We start from the raw sequence: 23,304 nt of genomic DNA on the forward strand, positions 1-23,304 counted from the left end.
GTATTAGCTTACACATTTCAGCTGACAGAATAAGCATTCACAGTTACACTTACAGTTCTGCATTTAGCCACTTCGTAAGAACAAAGATCAACTTACCAATGTCTAAGAAAAAGAAAAGAGGTTCTTTTGCTAAGCAAAGTATTCAAGCACTACTTTTAAGAACTCAACTGAAGGAATCTACTTAATATAATGGAGTAAATTATTATGCATTTCGGCATTGTTTATTAATGATGTTGATCCTGAAAGTTTCTAAATCGAAATATATGATATTTGTAGAGTTTATTGCCAAACTAACTCTTCTTTTGAAACATATACCCAAAGTAACCTAATTTTAAATTTTATTACCTTTCTAATTCTTTTTTTGCCACATAGGTTGTATATGTGGCAGGATAGAGATAGAGGCACATTCCATCTCTCTTTCCCAACTAATATCTTTCCAACTCTATTTTTCAACTAATATCTTCCCCGATTCTCTCTCTGAACCTTTCCATTTTTTTTGGGATAATTTCAAATACCTCCCCAGAAGTTTCTGACAATCTCACTCCCCTCTCCTGTGGTTTCAAAAATACCACAAACTTCCCCTAAAACTAAATAGGCAGTCTCAAAGTAGAACCAATTCAAAAATACAAACAATAAAAAATGGAGAGTTGGAGAGAGAAACAACTATATACCACAAATGCCCTGATTATCTTGCATTAATGATTTTATTTTTATGACTAATACTAATTTATCTATAAACACCTTACATGGGGTGATCTATGAGGTACAATCAGTTTACAAACATATACATTATGTTAGATGTTAGTTACTTGCCTGTTTCTATATTGCTTAAAGAATTTTAATTTATCGTTAATTACGTTAATTGTGTTTATAACTAACTTCAACAAATTTATCCTGATAATCACGAAATATTAGAGAGGTAGTTTACTTTAATAAGTAGCATGTATATAAATACTTAGTGAATGTACAATCTGGTTGAAATAATGTACACCGTGTTATTGACCAAGTACGATGCATAGAAATTGTTGAACATGCAGTTATTTGTTCACATGCATATTGTAATTAGTCATCGCAGCAATATGTATAGTGCAATGGTATGCATACATTTGGAATAGTTATTGGTGTTTTGACCCACTTGTGCATCTCCTTGCAAGCTTCAGTGGGTATGTAATTTTATCTATATGACTAATACTAATTTGCCTATAAACACCTTACACGAGGTGATTTATGAGATACAATCAGTTTACAAACATGTACATTATGTTAGATGTTAGTTACTTGCCTGTTTCTATATTTGTTAAAGGATTCTAATTTATCGTTAATTACATTAATTGTGTGTTTATAACTAATTTCACCAAATTTGTCCTGATAATCACGAAATATTAGCTAATTTGTGAGGGTATTTAAGTCTTTTTAGCCATGATGATATAAGAAATGGGACCTAAAATTCTGACAGGAGAGGTTTGTGATATTTTTGAAATCACAGGGAAGGAGAGTGAGACTGTCAGAAACCTCAGGAGAGGTATCTGAAATTATCCTTTTTTTTCCCTTTCGCTATCTTTTTTCTTTCATTATTTTTCCTTGTCTAATGTAATTATGAGAAGTCAATATTTACATTAACAACATCTAAAACTTCATTATCATTCCTGGTATTGTATCTATGGATGAAAATATTCTCCTCAAATTGATAATCTTAAGGTAAATGAAAATTATTCTATTATCTTTTCTATTGTGCAGTTTTTGGAACATTCTTATGGCCTTCAAAAAAATTTGAATACTAATTGTTTTAACAAATGATTTCTCACATCATGTTTGATAAAATGTTAAGAAGAAAACTACGTTACAACATAGATTCATATTCAATATGTTTGATTACCGCCACATATATAAGTATGTTCATTTGTAGTCTCTCTATCATATGATCAAATAATCTTGTATACTTGAAGTATTTTTGTACATTTATTCAACATTAATTAATGGCTTTTGTTACCTTCAAGAAACTTTAGCATCATCTTAATTGCAATAGTTTGATTACTTTTTGTAAAAGTTCTTTTCAAGGAGTAGGAAGTATAACATAAACAAATATAATAGTCTTTAAGTTTTGTGACTTTTTCTTGTTATTGCTTACAATTTTCATTGCAATTTTTGTGTTTTGCAAATTTATTTTTTGAAAAATATATGCAATAAGTTTGATACATTTAAAAAAAAATTGCAGAGAGCAAAAACAGCAAGGTCAATGGTGGTAGAATTTATTTTAAATAATTATAAGGAATTTGTTAAAGTTATGCAATCCTTTTGTACCTCTATAATATAATAGTTTAAATTTTTAGTTTTTGTTGGAAACTATAGACTAGATTAAAGCTTTCTTTTTTTGTTATCCTACATGGCAATCAGGGTAATTAGGTGGCAACAATAACATCGATTTGAGAATAAAATTTGAAAGTACATCGTATTGGGAATATTTTTTAGAAAGAGTGTTATTTTGGCAAAAAACTCGATATTTGTAAACCTTTTATACAACAAATCACACAAAAAATGCTATAGGTTAGGTTCTCATGCCAAAGTATTTAGGCTTGTCCATTGTAATGGCCCCAGGTTTGTGGGCATCAAAACTGAACTAAAAGCGACAATTACAATCATACAGATAGAGAGAGGATCACTTGCATTATCATGATTTACTTCAAAAGGCTTTTTACTACAATCAAAAACACATTACACTTGCAAGCTCTATTCAAGTTTATGCGCACTCATATATGAGTCACGACATGCCATGCCATTACTTATTTTTCTTCGTCTTCTAAATAAATTAAATTGATAATTACAAAATCTACACTTTAATATGAAGAGCTGCATGAAGTTTTAGAAGTATTTGGTTCAAGTAATTCTAATGATTTTAGCATTCACTACGATTGCAACAAAAATATTCACTGCAGTAAAAGGATGATTTTGTTAGTTATCACATAGTTTTATATGAAAAGATGGCATAATTGACCTTGATAAGGATAGTACCTTATACATATAGTGACTTGAAAGATATGAATTTAGAAAGAAGGCATTACCTTTTCTTTTCTGGAGAAGTTCTATTGTGGACCATATATTTCTGAGATAGTGCACCTATGCAAAATTTTATTTTTGCCCATCACATATATAGGTACCTGTGATACAAAAAATGTTAAAAAATCCATTAACAATCACCCATATGTTGCAACAACACATGTAAAAGTAAAATCACAAGATATTCTTGGGCATTGAGAAGGACTTACTACTAAGTAAGATTTAGGAATCACTACTTTACCACAATACTTGATCCAAAAGATTTAAATGTAGTCATGCATTCCATAAATAACTGGAGCTTTTAAAATGTTTTTTTTTATTCAATCATTCCAAAAGCGGTTAAATCCAAAAGTGCAGGCTATACTCGTCTTCTCCGAAAACTCGGAAATCCTAATTTATCCAGTCGTATCTCTCCCCGAGCCATGAGAGGCAAGCTATCAAAGGAGTAAAAAACGACATCACCTCCCTGGGTCGCCCCCAGCTTGGCCATCCTATCCGCAGGTTTATTTGCCTCTCGCAAGCAGTGTGTTATTGACCGAAAAAGTCTTTGAAACTGCAGAAGCTCGTCCACCTCCACCTGCAAACGCCAGGGACATGCATGATCCCCTGATAGGATCTGAACCAACATTAGAGAGTCCACCTCCAAGAGTAAATTTGCATATCCCCGCGCTACACACTATTTGACCCCATAAACCAAGGCACGTAGCTCTATGTGCAAGCTCGTGGTGACGCCAAAGCAACAGGAGAATCCAAAGAGGAACCTCCCTGGCAATCCCGCAACAGCCCTCCCCCGCCACTCCTGCCCGGATTGCCAAGCGAGCACCCGTCCGTGTTAAGCTTATAACCTGCCGCTGGGGGCAACCACTTTACAGGCCAGATAAGCCACTGTTGTGGCCACACTTCCAAGTCTGAGTGCAAACTCATCCAAGTGGCATGGTCCCATGGAAGTGACGGGAATTGCAAATGCAACAGCTCCCTAATCCGGGATAGGGTCATGGCTACCACTACTCCCTCTTCTGATCTCCCACCGTGCATGACAGCCTTAGTCCAAGCTCTCCACAACTCCTAACAAATTAGAGAAGGCAGGAGGCGGTAGACGAATGCCAAATACCAATTTGGAACAGGTCGTAGCCATCACGAGATCGCCCTATGGCGAACCGAACTGATACAAGAAGACACCCCTCCTGGGATTTCGAACATTTTCCACACTTGGCGTGCAGTCTCCCCTGTGTAAAACAAATGGTTCAATTGTTCCACCTGAGGATTGACGCAGTAGCAGCATTGGGAAAGACCTTAGACTCCAAAGCGTCGTAGCTGCTCAAGTAGTGGTAACCTGTCTGAAAGGAGGCGCAACATGAAAAAGGAAATTGTTATCGGCAAGAATCTGTGCCAAACACAAGTGGCGCCAAGGGATCCATTAGAGTGGGTGCGAACAAGCGACAGAGCTGAGGCAACCGCCACTAGGAGTTAACATCCACACCATCCTGTCCTCCCCCTGAAGTGTTAGAGGCGGGGTCGCCATCACCAGTCGAAATAACTCAGGCTGCAATGCTTGTGAGAGGAGCCTGGCGTTCCATTCCCCTCCAATAACAAAGTCTGCTACTCGGTGGTTCTGGAACACCTCCACCCGCTGGCATAACGGACCGGACCCTACCCAGTTATCATGCCAGAAATCTATATTCCCTGACCGAACAATCCAACTGATTTTCCTCCATTACCCCCTGGACCGCACACATCCGCCTCCAAGTGTATGAACTCCCTATCCTTTCTTCTGCCAGGCAAGGGTGCCGACCTCTACAGTATTTGGTCGCAACAAAAGAATCCCAAAGCGAGCGACCCTATCTGAAAACCCACCATAACTTCATGGAGAATGCCTGAAAGACCTCAGTTAGCCGTCGGAGGCCTAGCCCCCTCTCACTATACGGCCGACACAGATCATCCCATTTCATCTAGTGAAACCTCAGGCCAAACTCTGATGAATCCCAAAGAAACGCCGCCATCTCTCTCTCCATCTCCCGCAAGACTCCCGTGGGGGGCGACGCTGCTGCCAATAAGTGAATCGGCAGAGAGGATAGGACATGCTTGAGAAGCACTACCCTCCTTCCTGGCGACAGAATTCGCTGCTTCCAAGATAGAATTCTGCTGACTATGGCCTTGCAAACCTCCCCAAAGTACTCCTTCTTCCGTCGACCTGTGTACAACGAGCAACCCAAATATCGGATCGGACAGTTTCTCCTCTGACAACCCGTTAGTTGCCTGATAATACTGCAGCGGTGCGGTGAGATACAGGGATATATAAGGAAGGCACTCTTATACTTGTTAATCTTTTGCCCCGAGACCTTACAATAATCTTCGAGAACCCTCACTACGAGACGCAGAGAAAACTTCAAGCCGCTGGTGAAGATGACCACATCGTCGGCAACGGCCAAATGTGTGACAATCGGGCAATCGATCGGAACCTTATACGGTTGAAATTGGCGCTGCTCAACCAAAGCGTTCAACGCCCGAGATAGGGCTTTCGCACCTATGACAAATAAGGCTGGAGATAGTGGTCGACCTGTCTCAACCCACGTGTTGAGCAGAAGAACCCCTGGGGAGCCCCATTGATCAAAATCGAGAACCAAACATTGGAGACCAGTCGCCAAATAGCATCAATCCATGTCTCAGAAAACCCGAACTGCCGCATCACCTGCAATAGAAAATACCATGACACCCTATCGTAAGCTTTCATTATGTCCAACTTAACCACCACATTTTCCTCACGGGACGGCTTCCCGATATCCGACACCAACTCTTGCGCCAATAAAAAGTTGTCCGCAATTTGTCGCCCTTTGACGAATCTACTCTGTTGAGGGGAGATGAGCTTGGGTAAAATCTGAGCTAGCCGATCCAACAAAATACGTGAAATCACTTTATTTATAAAATTACAAAGGCTTATCGGGCGGTACTGTGTAACGTCCTGTGGACATTGAACCTTGGGAATCAAGACAATAGTCGTGGCGGTAATGCTCCTTGGCAGTTTCGCCCTACAAAAGAAACTTAAAACCGCCTTGTAAACGTCCTCTATAACCACATCCCAAGCAAATGTGAAAAATTCCCCCGTAAACCCATCCGGGCCAGCAGCACTCTCTCCATCCGTCGAGAAAATCACCTTCTTAACTTCTGCCAAGGTGGGGGGCTCCATTAGCCCATTGTTATCTTGGTCCGTCACCAACTTCGGGATGGTGTCCAAGAACTCATAAGCTGAGGAACACGGCTTTGCTGTGAAGAGCCCCTGGAAAAAAGAGATTGCCTCCCTGCCGATGAGATCCTCAGATTCTACCCAAGCGCCATTAGAGCCACGGATCCTATGAATGATAGCTCTGCTCCTCCTTTCTGCCACCACCGCATAAAAGTACTTAGAATTTCTGTCGCCATCCTTCAACCACCGTATCCTGGCCTTTTGTTTCCAAAAGCCTTCTTCCACGGCCAAGGTAACCCTAAGCTGTTCCGGGGCTACATTTAGGTCGCGTTGCATAGAGTCGGAAGAGTCCTACTCCTGGGCCATTTCCGCCTCCCGTACTGCCATCTCCGCCTCTTTAATAGCCTTGAAGATGTCCCCAAAGGACTCCCTAGACCATCCCTTCATCGCGCGCTTGACCGCACGCAACTTAGAAGCCAATACACCTAACGGCTAGCCTCCAAGCTCCCCTGACCATGCACCACGTATGACATCCAACAGCCTCACTTTTGTGGTCCACACATTGAGGAAACGAAACGGCTTTGGTTTGTGATCTAAATGAGAAGAAACGGTCATCAAGAGCGGGGAGTGATCCGACGGATCCCTAGCCAAGTGCTGCACCAAAAAGCTAGAATCCATCTGCAGAGCCTCCAAGTTGAGAAGTACTCTATCGAGGCGTTTCCAAACCCGAGCTTACCCCTGCCGATTATTACACCACGTATAATTGGATCCAAAGAATCCTGCGTCCAATAATCCAGCCTCCACCATGAATCGCGCAAGTTCCAACCCTTCATTTAAACGAAATGGTACCCCCCCTCGCTTCTCCTCCTCCTTAGCTATCACATTAAAATCTCCCGCTAAGAACCACGGGGTCTCGGGTGGCTTGTCTAACAACAATTCTGCCCATAACATCTCAGCTTTTAAAATGTAATTTCTAAGACAATCGAATTGCTCAGGAGCTAAATACTTTAAAATGTTAAAGTATCCGACTATTATAGTATTACAGAATACTACTATTACAGAATATCAAGCCCAATAAGAAGGACAATTAAAGAGAGAAAGAGAGAAGACAGGCAAAAACCTGAAGGGCAAGCAAGGAAAAAATGATGATAAATCGTGAAACTAACGATGCCCAAGAATAAACTACATTTTATCTTATAAACATTTTATCTTATCATCTCTTTTAAAAGGTGGATCCGCCCTACATAATTTTTAAGTGTCATTTCTAGGGCAATCAAAGCTTTTAATCGTTGATTCTAAATAAATCCAAGTTGAATGAAATTTCAAATTCAAGATGGGAATTACTACTTAAATAAAAATACTTCCTCCATCCCATTTATTTAGTCATGTTTGGGGAATCCAACTTTTAGAAATAGTGGTTTAATTGTGATGTTTGTGCTTCTCTTTTCAATCTTACCCCCACAAATTCAAAATTTAAATTTGAATGGTAACATGTATATGATTAGAAAGAAGGGCTATGTTGGAAAGAGAAACTAAAAGGTGCTTTGACTTTTCTAATATGATAATTGTTTTGAGACATTCCAAAATGGAAAGTATGACAGTTTCAATGGGACGGAAAGAATAGCATATTTTAGCACATCAATGAACCATCAACGTTGAAGAACAATTCTTTGTTTTTCAAATAAGAACAAAATAATTAGAATATGGTGGTACTGTCATGTATCAAAACAATTAACTATATTCATAAGAAAAGGAATAAATAGCTTCACTTGAGAAATTTAAAACAAAAACACCTATACTCGAGCAATAACAATTAATTAACATGAGGCATCAATTTACTCTTCCGTAAACTGGACATCACCCTTGATTTGTTGGCCCTGGTGTTTTATACATCTTGTCAGCCATGGATCATTTGCTGATTGTTGGTTTTTGTCCGACTTGCATGTCCAATCACTAAATGACTTTGACCTCAAACAGGTTATATATAAGGTACAAAATATCGTCAATCTCAACGTATGGAAGGTATACCATCTTGATGAGTTTTGCCCTGTACTTAATTACATATATTGGGCACTTATTTAGAAATATTTCCAACTTTTTATGGGAGTAAATTGTGAGTACCTAATATTTCTTGACAAAGAGTTGTGGGTGGAGATTTAGCGTATTGAGATAGGAATCATCGGATGATGAAGCAACGCCAATCAGAGGTTTGCTAGATTAAATAGATGATTATTTAAGTAAGGGTATATTAGGCATTACAAAAAGGGAAGAAACATGATTATATTATATGGTAATAGATTTGCAAATATAGAGTATTACTTGAGTGATGCAAGTCAATTGATTGATAATTAGTCAATGCACAGCTCAATCTCTTCGTATTGGCATTCTACTCACTTTGCTTTTATACTAAATTTAGTTGGAATGATAAGGATGATCTTATAATTATCAATGTCTAAACCTTTTGGAACTATTGAAGAATTTGAAATTTGAAATTGAAATTTTTATATAACACTAATCAAGATTGAGGCTCCATGCCAAGCTTTTTGGTTAAAAAAAAAAAAAAGATTGAGGTTCCATGCAAATCGTTGCTATATATAACACTAATCAAATTTTTTGGAACTAACGAAGAATTTTAAGTATTTTTATTATCATATAAACAGAAAATTCTTAGATGTGATATATCCAAATGAACAATATATTTCTCAATATAAGCTGACCTTATTTTGCTTAAAAGCGAAGTAAAGAATATCCATCACATGAAGGTGTATAAACTTTTAAAGTGTTTAGCAAAACATTTAATAGGAATTATATATGCGCAATAAAACTTTCCAAAATATACATAGTATTTTTAGTGTTTAACGAGAGATACTCTTATGAAACTCCAAAAGTTGATACTGGAAATGTTATAAGTGGAAGACGCTACCCCGAAAAAGAGAGGTTGAGAGATGGGATACCAATATTGCCACTCTTAGCTTAGATGTGACTACCATAAGTTTCTCTTTCTTGTAATCAAAATACAAACGTTTTGAACTCTCTTGTAATATTTGCATTCCATTCTCTTGTTAATAACATACACAAACATGTCTTTTTGCAAATCAAATTGACTGGAGCAATCTTTTGGTATGAAGACATGTCTTGCCAATGATGGGAGGACGAAGTTAGAAAATTATCACTAACTCGAATAATTAGATGTTTGCATGTGTGCGTAAGTGCGTGTGTGTGAAAACCATCTGCAGCGAAGATCTTTATTTTCTACGTACTTTAAACGTAATACCGAAGAGCCAAAAGTTGGTACTAACCAAAGTTGAAGGGAAATGAACTTGCTACCTTAATTTTGTTATGGTTTGATCATACTCGTTTTATATATCTCTTCGATGTTTCTATTAAAGGGTTATTTTTAGTATAGTGCTTTCTATTGCTATTACTTTAGGAAATAGAACAGAACTTTGAGAAATAAGCCGAGTACACAGGGTTAGACACTATTGATAAGTGACTATTTTGCAGAATCTTTTGATGAGATATTTTGTCATTTTTAGTCACTTTTTGAAAGTTAAAGATAGAAACACGGTCATTTTTTGCTAGAATGTTGTTAATAGCTAATTAGGTTTTCTAAATGGTTTATATCCCTTTTATTTGCATGATTTCTATTTTTTGTATAAGAGTTAGAAATGACCTTTATCTTGGACAACAAAAAAGCATGCAAATACGTTGATTGAAGTTCTGAAGTTCACATAGTTGGTGAGTTTCAAAGGTGGTTCAAGTCACAAAAGTAAGAAATTAAAGAAACTTATCGAAAAAGGAAGTTGGATTGAATCCCTCCAAGAATCCCTAGCCAGATTTCTTGAGGGATTCGAGGCAAAATGTTTGGTTTTGGGACAACCAAAGGGTTACAAAATAGGGGAGCAACCCTCAAGGATTCTTAGTCGGCCAGGAATCCAACCACGGATTCCTGGAGGGATTCCGGTCAAAATTTTGCGGCTACAACTTGCACCACTTGATTTTAACTCCATTATTTCACTACTTTTTAGAGATGTTTGCAAAGTTAATTACAGCTGAGAAAATGACATTTTAACCTCATTTGTTGACTTTGTTTCATCTATATATACGTGTTGTATGCAAGAAGAATGAGTTCTAGTTTTTTAACACTTAGAATATATATTTTTCTCTCTTAAGAGGAGAGAAACTTGTAGAAGAATTTGGAGAAAAATTCATTATAACAAGCTCATTTTGGAGGAGTAATAGAAGATCTTCGAGAGCTTGGTCATCCATTGGCTAAACTTTTAACTTTCTCTTTATTTTGATCAACATGAGTTTTTGCAATGAATCTTTGTGCTTACTTGCTTTACTTGATATGTTGAACTAAATTCTAAATCTAGGGAGTAGATGAAACCCATGCTTTCCTGATTATGAGTGGAAAGTGATTTACTCTTGTTGTATGTTGTGCTACCTTGTCCATTTATTCATGTTTTAAATCTTATGGTTGTTTGAACACCAATTACAAGCCATTAGTTGTTATTGTTCAATAATAATTTGTAACAAGAATGGAAAAGGAATAAATAGAACTTAAGGAATGGGTTCACGAGAGTAGAGGTACACTTAAGTAGATTTTTAAATAAACTAGTTTTATATCTTCACCATGATGGTAGGGGAGTCTAAGGCTAGTAATAGCCAATCTATCATGAGATTGAGTTTTGGTTAAGTTTGAAAATGAATCCCTTGTTAGACAAGAGTAGTAATAAGAGTTGAATTCATTTACTTGTATTTTTGGGCCATTACTGGATTCTACAACCTAGATTCTTAGTTTTTGGTACTTTTTTTCCATTTGTTTTCTCTACAAGTTATTTAGTTTAACATATTAATTAGTAAATTATTTTTTTATTGTTTTAACTTGACATTAATCTAAATAATATAGCAAGCAAAAGGACCTAGTACTTGATAGAAGCTCCTCATGGGATCAACCCTTACATGCGCTAAACTATAGTATCGGCCTATATACTTGTGGCAAACGAATATATTTTGAATTAAAACTTGAGCACATATTTGCATCCAGTCAACTATAAACAATTTAAGAAATAATTAAATATTAAAAAAAGATAAGGAAAACAAATATTTGGGACATTGTAAGAAAATAAATAAAAGAAATGAGGAAAAGAAAGGGAATTAGTGTAGGCAAAGAAAAGAAATTCATAATTCGAGTCCACTGTGAAGTCAAAATTTTCACCTCCAATAAAGAAAAAAGGAGTTAAAGTGCAGATACAGAATACAAAATAGAAGAAGAGAAAACTTTGCCCGTCTCTCAGATTCTAAAATAGAAAAAATAAATAGTAAATTTAATAATCTGATGATTTGAAAATAGAGAAAGATTTATTTGAAATATAAAAAACAATGTTATATATATATATATATATATATATATATATATATATATATATATATATATAAAGATCTAATTCCAGTATCTAGCTTCTATTTTATAATTTGTCGTTATTTTTTGATTGATATTCATATTTGGAATCTAGAAAATCTAGAATTCTTGCATGAAGTAAAAAATGGTACATAACATTTGAGTATTCAGCATGAAAAGGAAACATAATATACACAGTAATGTACAATGTTAGGCAGGACACCGGAAAATAGGTTGGCCTATTAAGCTAAAGATATAAATATCAATAAAAAGAGAGCATGCACTAACTTTATGAACAAAAAGTATCAATTAATCTTGGGGATAATTTCAGAAACCTCCCCTGAGATTTCTGACTATTGCAGGAAGCTCCCTTCTAGTTTAAAAAATTACACCTACCTTCCTATGATTAGCATTTCAGTTACAATATAGACCCAAAATGCTAACTTTCTCCTCAAAAAACCTAAAATACCCCTTTGTTACTTAGAAGGGGGAAAAATAAACTAATAAATTTCTTTCACATTGCAACTATTGTAAATGACATAACCACCACTTTAACGAACTCAATAAACCACTTTACCATAATTCCCATATTTTTACGATTTTGACATCTTACTATTGCCGCCTCAAACCTTCCCATGCAAATCAACTGTGACAATTAAAGTCTGCATTCAACCTAATATTTAGGCTCATTTTTTTTTTTTTGCCTAAATTCAATGTTTGAATTGACCAATGTCACTATTCAACCTTGTTGTTACTAAAATAATGTAACCTACCAAGAATATCAACACGGAACAACCAAAAACAACACTAGAGACCACATCCCATGTCTCTAGGCAAATCTAATTATAGTTTTTATATCTCAAAAATGTTTTTTACACAATTGGTATAATATCATAACCTTCTTTAATCCACATTCCCTTTTTAGCTATCATTTTTATTTTCTTGTATGTACTCTATATCACCGCCATCTTTTTCACCTTCATTTAGTTTGACAACAAATATGATCTGGCAACTTGTCATTTTGTAATTTCAATTCAATAATACTTATATAAAAAAAAGGAGAGTGTATGTCTATTTGCGAAAAAAAAAAGATGTAGGAGAAAGAAGGTAAGAGAAGGAGTCGGAGAGATAGAACAAGAGTTTAGTTTGTGTGGCAGTAGTTATTTTAAAATAAAAGACTAGTTATAATTGTAGAGCTTTTTCGTTTGTAGAAATTATTTATAAGTGAAGGATATTATAGTCATTTTACTACATGAAATGAGGTTAGTGTAATTATTTAAACCTAAAGGGAGGTGAGTGAAATTGTCAAAAACCTCAGGAGAGGTTTCTGAAATTATCCCTTAATCTTATATACACTAACATCTTTAGTTACATGCCATATGTGTAAAAAATTAAAATTAAAATTCAAATTAAAATTAAATGACATGAATCAAAGGATGTTTTTTTTTTTTTTTTTTTTTTGTAAGCGGGAGGACTCGAACCCGAGATCTCTTGCTTACACTCCCTCCCCCCGTACCACCCAACCCAACCCTCCCCCCCTGAATCAAAGGATGTTAGTGTATGCGAAATTAATTTTAAACATATTAAAAAACCTTTGTGCTGGGAACTTTAATTGCCTGGAATTTTATGCAGATTAAGCTCTTAAAGTCCAATATTTCTCTGATCATTGAAAATTTGCAGTGTTATAAATCTTCAGAAGATTTTAGAAGCTAAAATAACTTTCATATCTAATCAGAGTTAGTTGCTTTGATGTGCCATTTGCCACTAGATTGGATGAAAGGTAAGGGCATATGCAAATTAAAGTACTTACCTTAATTTAAAAGTCACGCATTCTTCTATTTGCATTTAATTCTACCATTTAATTTCAACTTAATCACAGTTAAGGGAAAAAAATCGTTTCAACTTTATATTATAAAATATTTAAGAAATCACCATGAGGATTGAGAGAATCTGATTTTTTTTTTTTTTGGCCTACTAGGTCAATTGCGATAGGGTGGCAGGAGATAGGAAAAAGGAGGCTAGAGAAGAAAATTAGAGGGTGGCGGAGGGGCGAGGAGCAGGAGGAGTTCACTACTATTGTTTAAAACCCATCAAAAATGCGTCTAAAACACCACATTATATGTTTTAAGAGTTTACCTGCAAAAAATGATTTAAAATTACGACATTCTTAAGTGATAAACACAAATAGATGAAATTCTAAAAATTCTTAAAATTAGATGAAAATCCTAAAATGAAGGAGGAGTGCTATTTTTTAATTTATTTATGTAGCTTAAGTCGTATTCTTGCTTAGTATAGGATTTTCCTATATTTTAATACAACACACATCTACAATTTAAATTTCCATCGAAATGGACCTTGTAGAATTGAAGTTAAAAGTGTGCTTATGATTACTACTTTCTAATACTATTCAATACATGTAAACAATTAGCTTCATTTTTCAAATTCATCCGTTGTATACTTGGCCCACAATCTGAATGACTAAAATTTAGAACAGCTTAAGTTGGACGAGAGGCCCTGGCGCCACCCATATAATCCCTAAGCTAGATGCCCACCTTATTCCAATGTATATTTCTGTTGGCAATTTCTGGAAATAATTCAAGACTGAGGTCTTTCGCTTTTACCTACAAGAAAAATAAAAACCAAAAAAGAGAAAACAAGCCTAGCAATTGCATGGATATAGTTCAAAGAAAGTATCTAGTTTTCGATGTTTACCTTTTGCTGGATTAGCGCTCAGGTCAGGCTAATCACTTGTTTCATCTTAGATCCTGAGTCATATGAAAATAGAAGGGATACTTTTAAGAATTAGCATTAAGATATTTAAACCCATAAAGCAATATACTTTTCGTGTTATTGATAAGAATTTAATTTAAAAAAAAAAAGGAGTTTTTTTTTCCCTTTTTTTTTTGTTATTGATGTATTTATTTTATCAGGAGGGCCTGATCGATCACTCAGCCTCTAGTTGCGGTCCCAGCCTCGTCGGCTGGTTAGGTATGAGCTATCTAGTGGCAAAAAGATAGGAGATTAGGCTGAATTAAATGGCTAAATTTGAGAAATGAATACCCTTTTAACCCTTTTCCAGTCCCTCCGTTTCTTAAATCTCACTTTTCCCTACTGAAATTTTTTTTAAAAAAAAAAAAAAATAGATGTTGTTTTATGAAGAGTATTTATTCTATAGGGCACAACTTGATGTCTAGTAACTGTTAAAGATGCATTTCAGATCTTTTAAAAACGTTCAAACGGGCATGCCATTTGTTTTGATTCCGAAGCAATTTTTAGGTCTCTTTTTCTTTTCAGGGAAAGGAATTGAATAGTATAAGAAAAAGGCAAAGGCATAATTGGTACTAAAGGCAAGTTGCTAGTAATTTCTAAATTTCCAATAAGCCAATCTGCCTCAAACAGTGAAAAGTCACTGGTAAATTGGTAAAATGAATAATAGTCATATCCAACTCAATACGAATTTGAAATGCTCCCTACAAAACAATGCAAAAGCTTGGATGATCTCATCAAAATGGGAAATACTAATTATTTTGGTGTAGATTCACTACCAACATACTAGAAACAAATTAACCACTGTTAATTATTAAGCAATTCTTTATTTGACTGAAGGAAATTTAACTCTGAATATAACTCGAAGAGCAATTTGCAATATCATGAAAAGCTAGAGGTCAGTTTTTGCAAAACTTAGTCATCGGGTCTATAGAAAAAATGACATATATTTCACAGGGCAGTAGTTTAATTTAGCTAAAATATATTGTGCAGTTGATTGGCTTTGGTGAGATTACGTCAATCCATTGGCGGATGGGGCCTTGCAAGTTCCATTTCCCATAAGTTTGCCCTTTGGTACAATTGGATTAGAAAATGTTGTAACAAAAAGTTAAATATGATGCAGCTGAGTTGAGAAATGATGCAACAAAATATGAAATTGCCAATTTACGCACAAATGGAGCAAAATGCTGTTCGGTGCATATATGAACAAGTTATTAGTTGGAACTGTAAAGAACTTTTAATTACTTTTGAGAAATGTGGCTACTGTAAAATTGACTTTTACTTTGATTTTGTACTGTTTTGGCTATCTCGCGATCAATTTTCCATTCCTTTTGTTTTCTCAAGCCTTTTAGTTGGATAATAGTAACTACTGACTTTCTCCAGAAAAATATATTGTTATTACTTGAAATTAAAAAAGGAAGTAGAACAGTCATATCCTTTTCTAGAAAAAGCCCATGTATTCTGGGAAAAAGGAGCTTATAGTCCCAACAAAAAACAAAATAAAATAAGCCACTTTATTCTGGATCTGGTAGTTGGGGATGGAAAAGATGTGGGAAGAGATGGGAGGATATAAAATTTAAAAAAAAAAAAAAAAAAGTACAAGAACAAGCCATCGCAAAGGCAACAGAATGATACAATTGGATACACAACAATATTGAAGCGCCAAATTAAAGTCCTCCTCCAAAGCAGGTAGCTCCGTCAATAGTTATTCTTTTAGAGAAAAAGAAAAAAGCAGGATTACCGAACTGCATGGCTGATCACGTGATTTCTTTTCGTAGATTTTCTGGACAGGCAGTTCTCACTTTGGAGGGTTTCAATAAAATGACAAACTCAAACAAATGACTCCAAGACAAGAACAGTAAGACACTAGACATATTCTTATAACGTGCGCTTTTAGAGGACATAGTTCAAAGAAATCAGTAGGAAGAAGGCGGTGCAATGGCTAATGGAAATGACTTGTAATGCAAGGTGGCCGGGTGACGGTAACTAGTAATAAGGAAGTGGTTCACTTGTATTTTGGTGGTGGTGGAGACGAATAATAGCTGTAAGGTGGGGGAGGTGGTGAAGTGTACTGGTATGGTGGAGGTGAATAGTAGACATATGGTGGAGGTGGGGGGGAGGTGTACTTGTAAGGGGGTGGTGGGGGTGAATAATAGACGTATGGTGGAGGTGGGGGCGAAGAATAGACGTACGGTGGAGGTGGTGGAGAGGAGTACTTGTAAGGTGGTGGAGGCGGTGACATGTAAACATATGGTGGAGGTGGTGGTGACTTGTAGATGTAAGGTGGTGGTGGAGGTGAATTGTAAACATAAGGTGGCGGTGGTGGTGATGAGTAGACATAAGGTGGGGATGGATAGTAATATGTTGGTGGCATGTACATATAGGGCGGTGGTTTGTACTCGTAGGAAGGAGGTGGAGGAGAAGCATAGTCCACAGGTGGCCAATCATTGTAAGCATTGACGTGAAGAGCCAATATGGAGACAACTGCTAACAAATGCCACAATGATGCTTTGAGGAGAGCCATGTCTCCTAAGTGCCAGGAATAGTTATGAATTTTGATCAGCTAAAAGTTTGCTTGATTTCCAAGAAGTTTTGGAGACTTAAAAGGAGTGAAAACATCAGATGATGTTCACTTGATGAGAAGATGTTTTGCTTTTTCCCGTTTATATAAACAACTCAAGTCAACCTTATGAACAGTATTGCTTCCTGGCGTCGTACAAGTTCTACTACGCATTATTCTTTTATCAAGGTTCACACGACAGGTATATATCGTTAGGTAAGATTGGAGGCAAGAATTAGTCAGTTTAATCAGCAATTAGAAGAGAATATTCAACTTGGCAATTGGTTAATTCAATACATAAATTATTTTTACTCTGAATACTCTCTCAGCCTAAATTTTATGTTTTTAAAGTGTTCTTCAATATTCTTTACCAGCAAAATCTCTTATGTGGGAGTAGTTTCTCTAAAAATTGATTGAGAAATTTGATTGACAAGTAAAACCATTGAAAGGAAATCCTGTTACATGTACACTTTGTAACTTTAAAATCTTAAGTTTAAATATCTAAATTTTGTGCCCAAAAAGTAGCTCTCATTGGTGTTAAAAATCAGAAAATACAGCAAGCTTAGTACGATGGACTATTTAATTTTTCGATTGCAGATGCTGTGATCTTGAGAATTAGAAATAATTCTCAACTGCTATTAAAAAAAAAAGTATCATTATCTTATCTCTATCCCTACCTTCTAGGTGTTTCTACCCTAATTTGTAACTACTTTTTTGAATATTTAAAATCTTTCATCTAACTACTATTCTGAGTTTTTTATGCTTTTAGAGAGTCTGCAATCTAGGGCAAATTATAACTCAAGCGACTGATTCTACCTTTGAGGATGTGGCCTGTCTTTGGTAAATAACTAACCCCGGTGACTTATTCTACCTGAGGACTTGAGCTGTTTGAGATGAACTTGAAAACTAACCGAAAATGAAAGGCTTCAAAAGTTGGAAATTTATGCAAAACAAATGAAAGTCAGTATTTCATCTGTCAGCAACTTTTGAATCTTCCCCCATTGTGACATGAGAAAGACGCGTAGTTTCTTGCAGTCTGTAGCAAAATCTACCATATTTTAAAGATTAGTTAGTAGAAATAAGTCTTGCAAAGAATACATATTTATTTTGACCATATTAACCACTATCCATTTGTCATACTCTACATGAATTTGAAGTGGTTTTGCTTGCAGATTCGCTATGTAATTGGATCACTTCTTCTGAGATATGCATTCTTAATTCCTTCTGTCTTATCATAGGTTGTTATTATATAATTGGAAGTGTTCAACGAGAAGTTATGTAGCCCTATTATATGAAGCATCAGTTTTCTGCATGTAAACTGGAGTAATAATTACAGTATCAACTAGTACTACTAAAACCTATATGTTTACAATAATAGTTAAGCAGGACAAACTATAGCTTCATTAAAATTCCAATCTAAGCTCAGCTCTCAATTGCTCTTCGCCACCCTGCAACTAGTTGCTGTATCATATTTTCTGGAGTGGAATATCTACCTTTGAATTGCCTTTGATTCCTCTCCAACCATATTGTTATAACAGATGCAGCGGAACAGAAGAACAAACAAGAATAGACAAGAACAATTTGGGGGAAATCAGATTTTATTAGGGTTGTAATCGGAATAGTTTACAGACTAATATAAGGTGTATATATATACAACCAAACAGACTTGACCCAAAATAGGCCCAAAATAAGACCCAAAATAAAACAGACACGGTAACTAATATATACCGTAAGCTTCGGGGGCGTTGCCCCCGAACCCCCACCGGGGGCAACGCTGCCCCCCGGGCCCCCCAGTCGAGGCGCATCGCCCCCTGGACCCCCGACTCGCTGACCGGGCAGCGAGACCCCCGTACAGCTCAGCGGGGGTTGAAGATCTAATTCAAGACATCTCAACACATATATTGTTCTGTATAAAGTTACTCTACAAGCCGTAGTAACAAAGTATTGTTCTGTATAAAGTTACACCACCAAGAAACTTCATCTCTCCAACCATATATACCTCTATAGATAGAACAAAACTGCTGAATTCATTCCCATACATAAGCTGAGCCCGGATAAGTCAGAAATAAACTAAAAAACTTGGGTCTGTTTGCAGCCCTAGGTAGAATCATGTTAGTATTCAGCTTTTTATGCCAAATCTTAAAAATCTAACAAGGGATTTTTTTATTTTTTTTGAGCCCTAACAAAACTGATCTTAACAAGGGAGATTGGAAGAACAAACCTTGAAATTCTTCAACTCTATTAACCTGTTTTTCTTGTCTATTCTGTATTTGATAAAAGAACCCGATTTTACTGAAACATGAGAAACACAACCAGCATTATGGTGAAAAGTAACTTTGAAACCTATGAATTGAAAGTATAAGTGTCTAATTCATTTGTTTCTAGCCAACTAGAAAACACCACGTGTGTTGCACATTATAATAAAATTTAGCACTGACTTGTATCTATTTAGTTAATACAAATTGATTAATTAACATACTAATTTAGAGAACCAAAACATTTTCTGGCTTTTAGCAAAGAAAAAGAAGTGTGCTTAGAAGCCGTACTAACACAATACACGTGTGGAGCAGTCATCTTAATTAGTTATATGCTTAATTAAACCTAAGGCAATATTTTTTCTTTAGATTACAATTAGGATTTTTATTGCTTCCTTATTATAGAGTAACATTCAACAAGCTTAGGTTTAAGCAACTGCTTATTTACATATTATTTTTCTTTCCAATCACTAAATCTGACACGTCTAGTTTTCTTGAATTGAGAATTAATAACTTACGGAAATGCAAAAGCGACAGGAACTTACAATAGTACAAAAATTCCAACTCACTTTGACTTATAAAAAAAAAAAAATCAAATAGTAAGCATTAATAGGATGGTAACGAGAGTGAGTGCCTGCCCCACAGGGCATGAATGGGGTGGAGGTTGGGGCATCAGGAATTTTTCTCCCCCCACCTCAAATATGGCGGGAATAGGGGAACATGGAGCTACCCCATCTCCCTGCCTCGCCCCCCACCTAAATTTTAACATAGTATAACATCTACGCATGTTTTTATACGTAAAAGATGAAACAAATGCTATGTTATTGTTATATTTATAGTAATTAAGTAATATGTTATGTTGTTATGATAAAATGATGTAATATTTTGATAAAATTTCAAAAAAAAATTAATAAAACTATTATTAAATCTACATAAGTAAAATTGCTTCCGCTATGCACATCATTTTTCATGCCAACAAGTGATATCAGAACTCTAGACTTTGATCCTGGGGCTTGTTCGCAAAACTAGGCCACAAGAATAGAAGATTTGTTTTTGATAATTTGGACACGGAATTGGTCCTAATTGAGTGGAGATAAAATAATTGAAGTATGGATCCGTATTATTTACCACGTTGTGGTGTTTTTATCTTTGATGGTAAAAATGATTTTGAGATTTAGAGTTTGATGATGGAAAGATTTTTTCGAGTTATTGGAATTTGGAATATTGTTGAGAAGGGATTCATACAACATGTACAAGACACGAAATTATCAGATGATGCAATTAAAAAGAGGAATAGACAGTTACACTATCTCAACACTCAAGTCCAATTACATGTAGCGGATAAATTCATACATGCAAAAACAACAAAGGAGGCTTGGAAATTTTTGATAAATTCCTATGGTAATGGTGGAAAAGAAATTTGTGATGAAGAAGAAGAAAAAGAATACTTTGATGAGTCAAAAGAAGAAGAAATTATAAAAGTTGTGAGTGCACATGGAGATGAAAAATTTATGATTCAAGAAGAAATTTCACATGTGGTTGAGGACAAAGGTGAAGTCATTGATGAAGTTAAAGATGTGCCTGAAGATCATGGCAACGTAGAAATTGTTAATTTTATCAAGATTGATAAATTTTATGAAAAGAAAAATCAAGTGATGGACTTGATTAAGATCAATTGTGAGGTGGACAAATTAATTGAACGTTGTAATAATGCTAGAGTTGATGCAATTGTTAGTGTGAAAAATGTAAAGGAAAAACATGGTGATGTTAAAAGCATTGGTAGCGACAACTATGATTTTGTGGTTTTGGGAGATTTTCTTGGTGACATGGAAGAATTAAATTATGGAGTATGTAATGGAGTATGGGTGAACATGATTGAATTTTTTGACAAGAGTGATCAAATGAAGAAACTGTTTGAGATGTATAAGTTTTGTCCACTATCGTGCGTGAAGATGAAATTGAAGATCAATTATAAGTTGGGGTTGAATGCTGTTTATACCGCGATTGAATTTTTCATGGAGATTTAAACTCGATATGGCATTAGAGATGACAACATCAAGAGCTTGGTTTAAAGGAGGCAATAAAGGAAATTAAACCAAGTTATTTTAGAATTTAGTTTCCTAATTTTTTTTTTTGGTGACTTATCTGTTTAGTTTCCACATTAGATTAGAAAATCTCAAGCTAGTTTTCAAGTAAGTTTTGGTTTACAATTATAGTTGTTTTAGGAAATATTTCAATTTATAAATACTATTATAAGTACTATCAATCTAGTAAATTGTTATTTGAAGAGTTGAGTTGAAGAGTCAAGTAGAGTCTTGAAAAATACATTTGAGAGAAAGTTTTATAGTTGAGATTTGTGAGCTGTCGTGGGTGAAATGCTTTGAATTGATATTTGTTATTGTTGAGTTTTAAATTAAATAAATTATTAAGCATTTATTCTCCTCCTGTTCCCACGTATTTTTATATGTGTTAAAATTGATTCTGCTGTGCACGTAATTTTTCATGCCAACAAATCTGCATTACACGGTTATGCGTACTTACTCGAGTAATTGTAACGATTCACTTCATTTGCATAATGTACTCTTTTTTATAACTTTGTATAAAAACAGGTAGGGATCTACATCAAACCCCACTGTTTCTAAGTGGTTTCTTATTGGAAAAATGAAATTTAAGCCCGAATATGACTCGAAGAAAATTTGAAATATCATGAAAAACAAAAGCTCTGTTTTTGCAAAACTTAGACGGCAGGTGAAAAGGAACAAATGACCTATAGTTCACGGGCTGTAGTTTAATTTGCCTAAGATTCAATTTCCAGTAATTTGTTTTTGGTGAGATTGCCCCATCCATTCCCCATTTTCTATACATCAAAAAAGTTATTGCAATAAATGAAATTGATTCTCTAAGAGCTTCCATAGACTGTGCCAGGTCAAATAGGAAAACAGGTAAAACGTCAAATTTGCTTGCAATTATTTGATTATTCGCAAATTGATTATAATTTTCTTGTAAAATATATCTGCACCTTTGTTACACTTTTGTGTGCCATAAAAGTTTGATTTGCCTGTCTTATTTTTCCATAATATCAACGTTTTATTGTTTCGATTAGCGTTTAAACGTTGAATTAGTAATTATAAATGTGAAGCAAATATTATGTTAATATGCATATGAAGTATGATATGATGTATGTGTACATCAATCCATCCCACAAGGTTACTATAGAATTAAGAAACCAAGCAACACGAAGATCACTGTCAAACGATGGTACTTGCATCCACCAACAATTCTTTTAACTGTATATATATACAATATTATTCGGTGCATACATGAACACGTAATTAGTTGGACCTATAAAAGATTTTAATTTCTTTTGAGAAATGTGGCCACTCGAAGTTTGACTTTTACTTTGATTTTGAACCGTCTTGCCATCTCGTGATCAATTTTCCATACGTTTCGTGTTCTTAAGACCCAATGAGTAACTACTGACTTTCTCCAGAAAGATGTGTACTTATTGCTTGAGATTATAAAAGAAGTAGAATGGTCATCTTCTTTTCTAGAAAAAGCCCGTGCATAGACGCAATGCCACTATGCAGGAGCAGGTGAATCAACATGCTTATTTGAATGGAAAGCAGAGATAAACCAAAATCTCACACCTGAAATATAGGCAATCAAGTGTACCAAATAGTTCTTGAGCACCAATGCTTATTTAAGACAATCAGAGGAAAACGAACTTGGAATCAAAATAAAATAAAATAAACCACTTTATTTCAAACATATATATGTAGTACAAGAACAGGCCATCATAAAGGCAACAAAACGATACAATTGGATTCACAACAATATTGAAGCACAAAATTAATGTACTCCTCCAAAGCAGGTAGCTCTGCCTATAGTTATTCTTTTAGAGAAAAAGAAAAAAGCAGGATTATTGAACTGAATGGCTGATCACGGATTTCTTTTTCTGAGATTTTCTGGATAGGCAGTTATCACTTTGGAGGGTTTCAGTAAAATGACAAACTCAAACAAATAACTTCAAGACACCAATAGTAAGACACTGGACATATTCTTGTAACGTGTGGTTTTAGAGGAC

General features: G+C 35.3%; 1 protein-coding gene across 1 annotated transcript; it reads right to left on the minus strand.

The window, feature by feature from the left end:
* Positions 1 to 15,895: 15,895 nt before the first annotated feature.
* Positions 15,896 to 17,028, minus strand: LOC140035275 (uncharacterized). The gene has a single exon (XM_072075562.1). The coding sequence runs from the start codon at positions 16,927 to 16,929 to the stop codon at positions 16,411 to 16,413; it is 519 nt and encodes a 172-aa protein (XP_071931663.1). The 5' UTR covers positions 16,930 to 17,028; the 3' UTR covers positions 15,896 to 16,410.
* Positions 17,029 to 23,304: the final 6,276 nt, after the last annotated feature.

This window comes from Coffea arabica, chromosome 2c (assembly GCF_036785885.1).
Source record: "Coffea arabica cultivar ET-39 chromosome 2c, Coffea Arabica ET-39 HiFi, whole genome shotgun sequence".
Classification (NCBI taxonomy): domain Eukaryota; kingdom Viridiplantae; phylum Streptophyta; class Magnoliopsida; order Gentianales; family Rubiaceae; genus Coffea; species Coffea arabica.

Excerpts from the sequence above, each read along its gene's own strand:
- LOC140035275 (XM_072075562.1), bottom strand. The coding sequence starts at position 16,929 with ATGGCTCTCCTCAAAGCATCATTGTGGCATTTGTTAGCAGTTGTCTCC.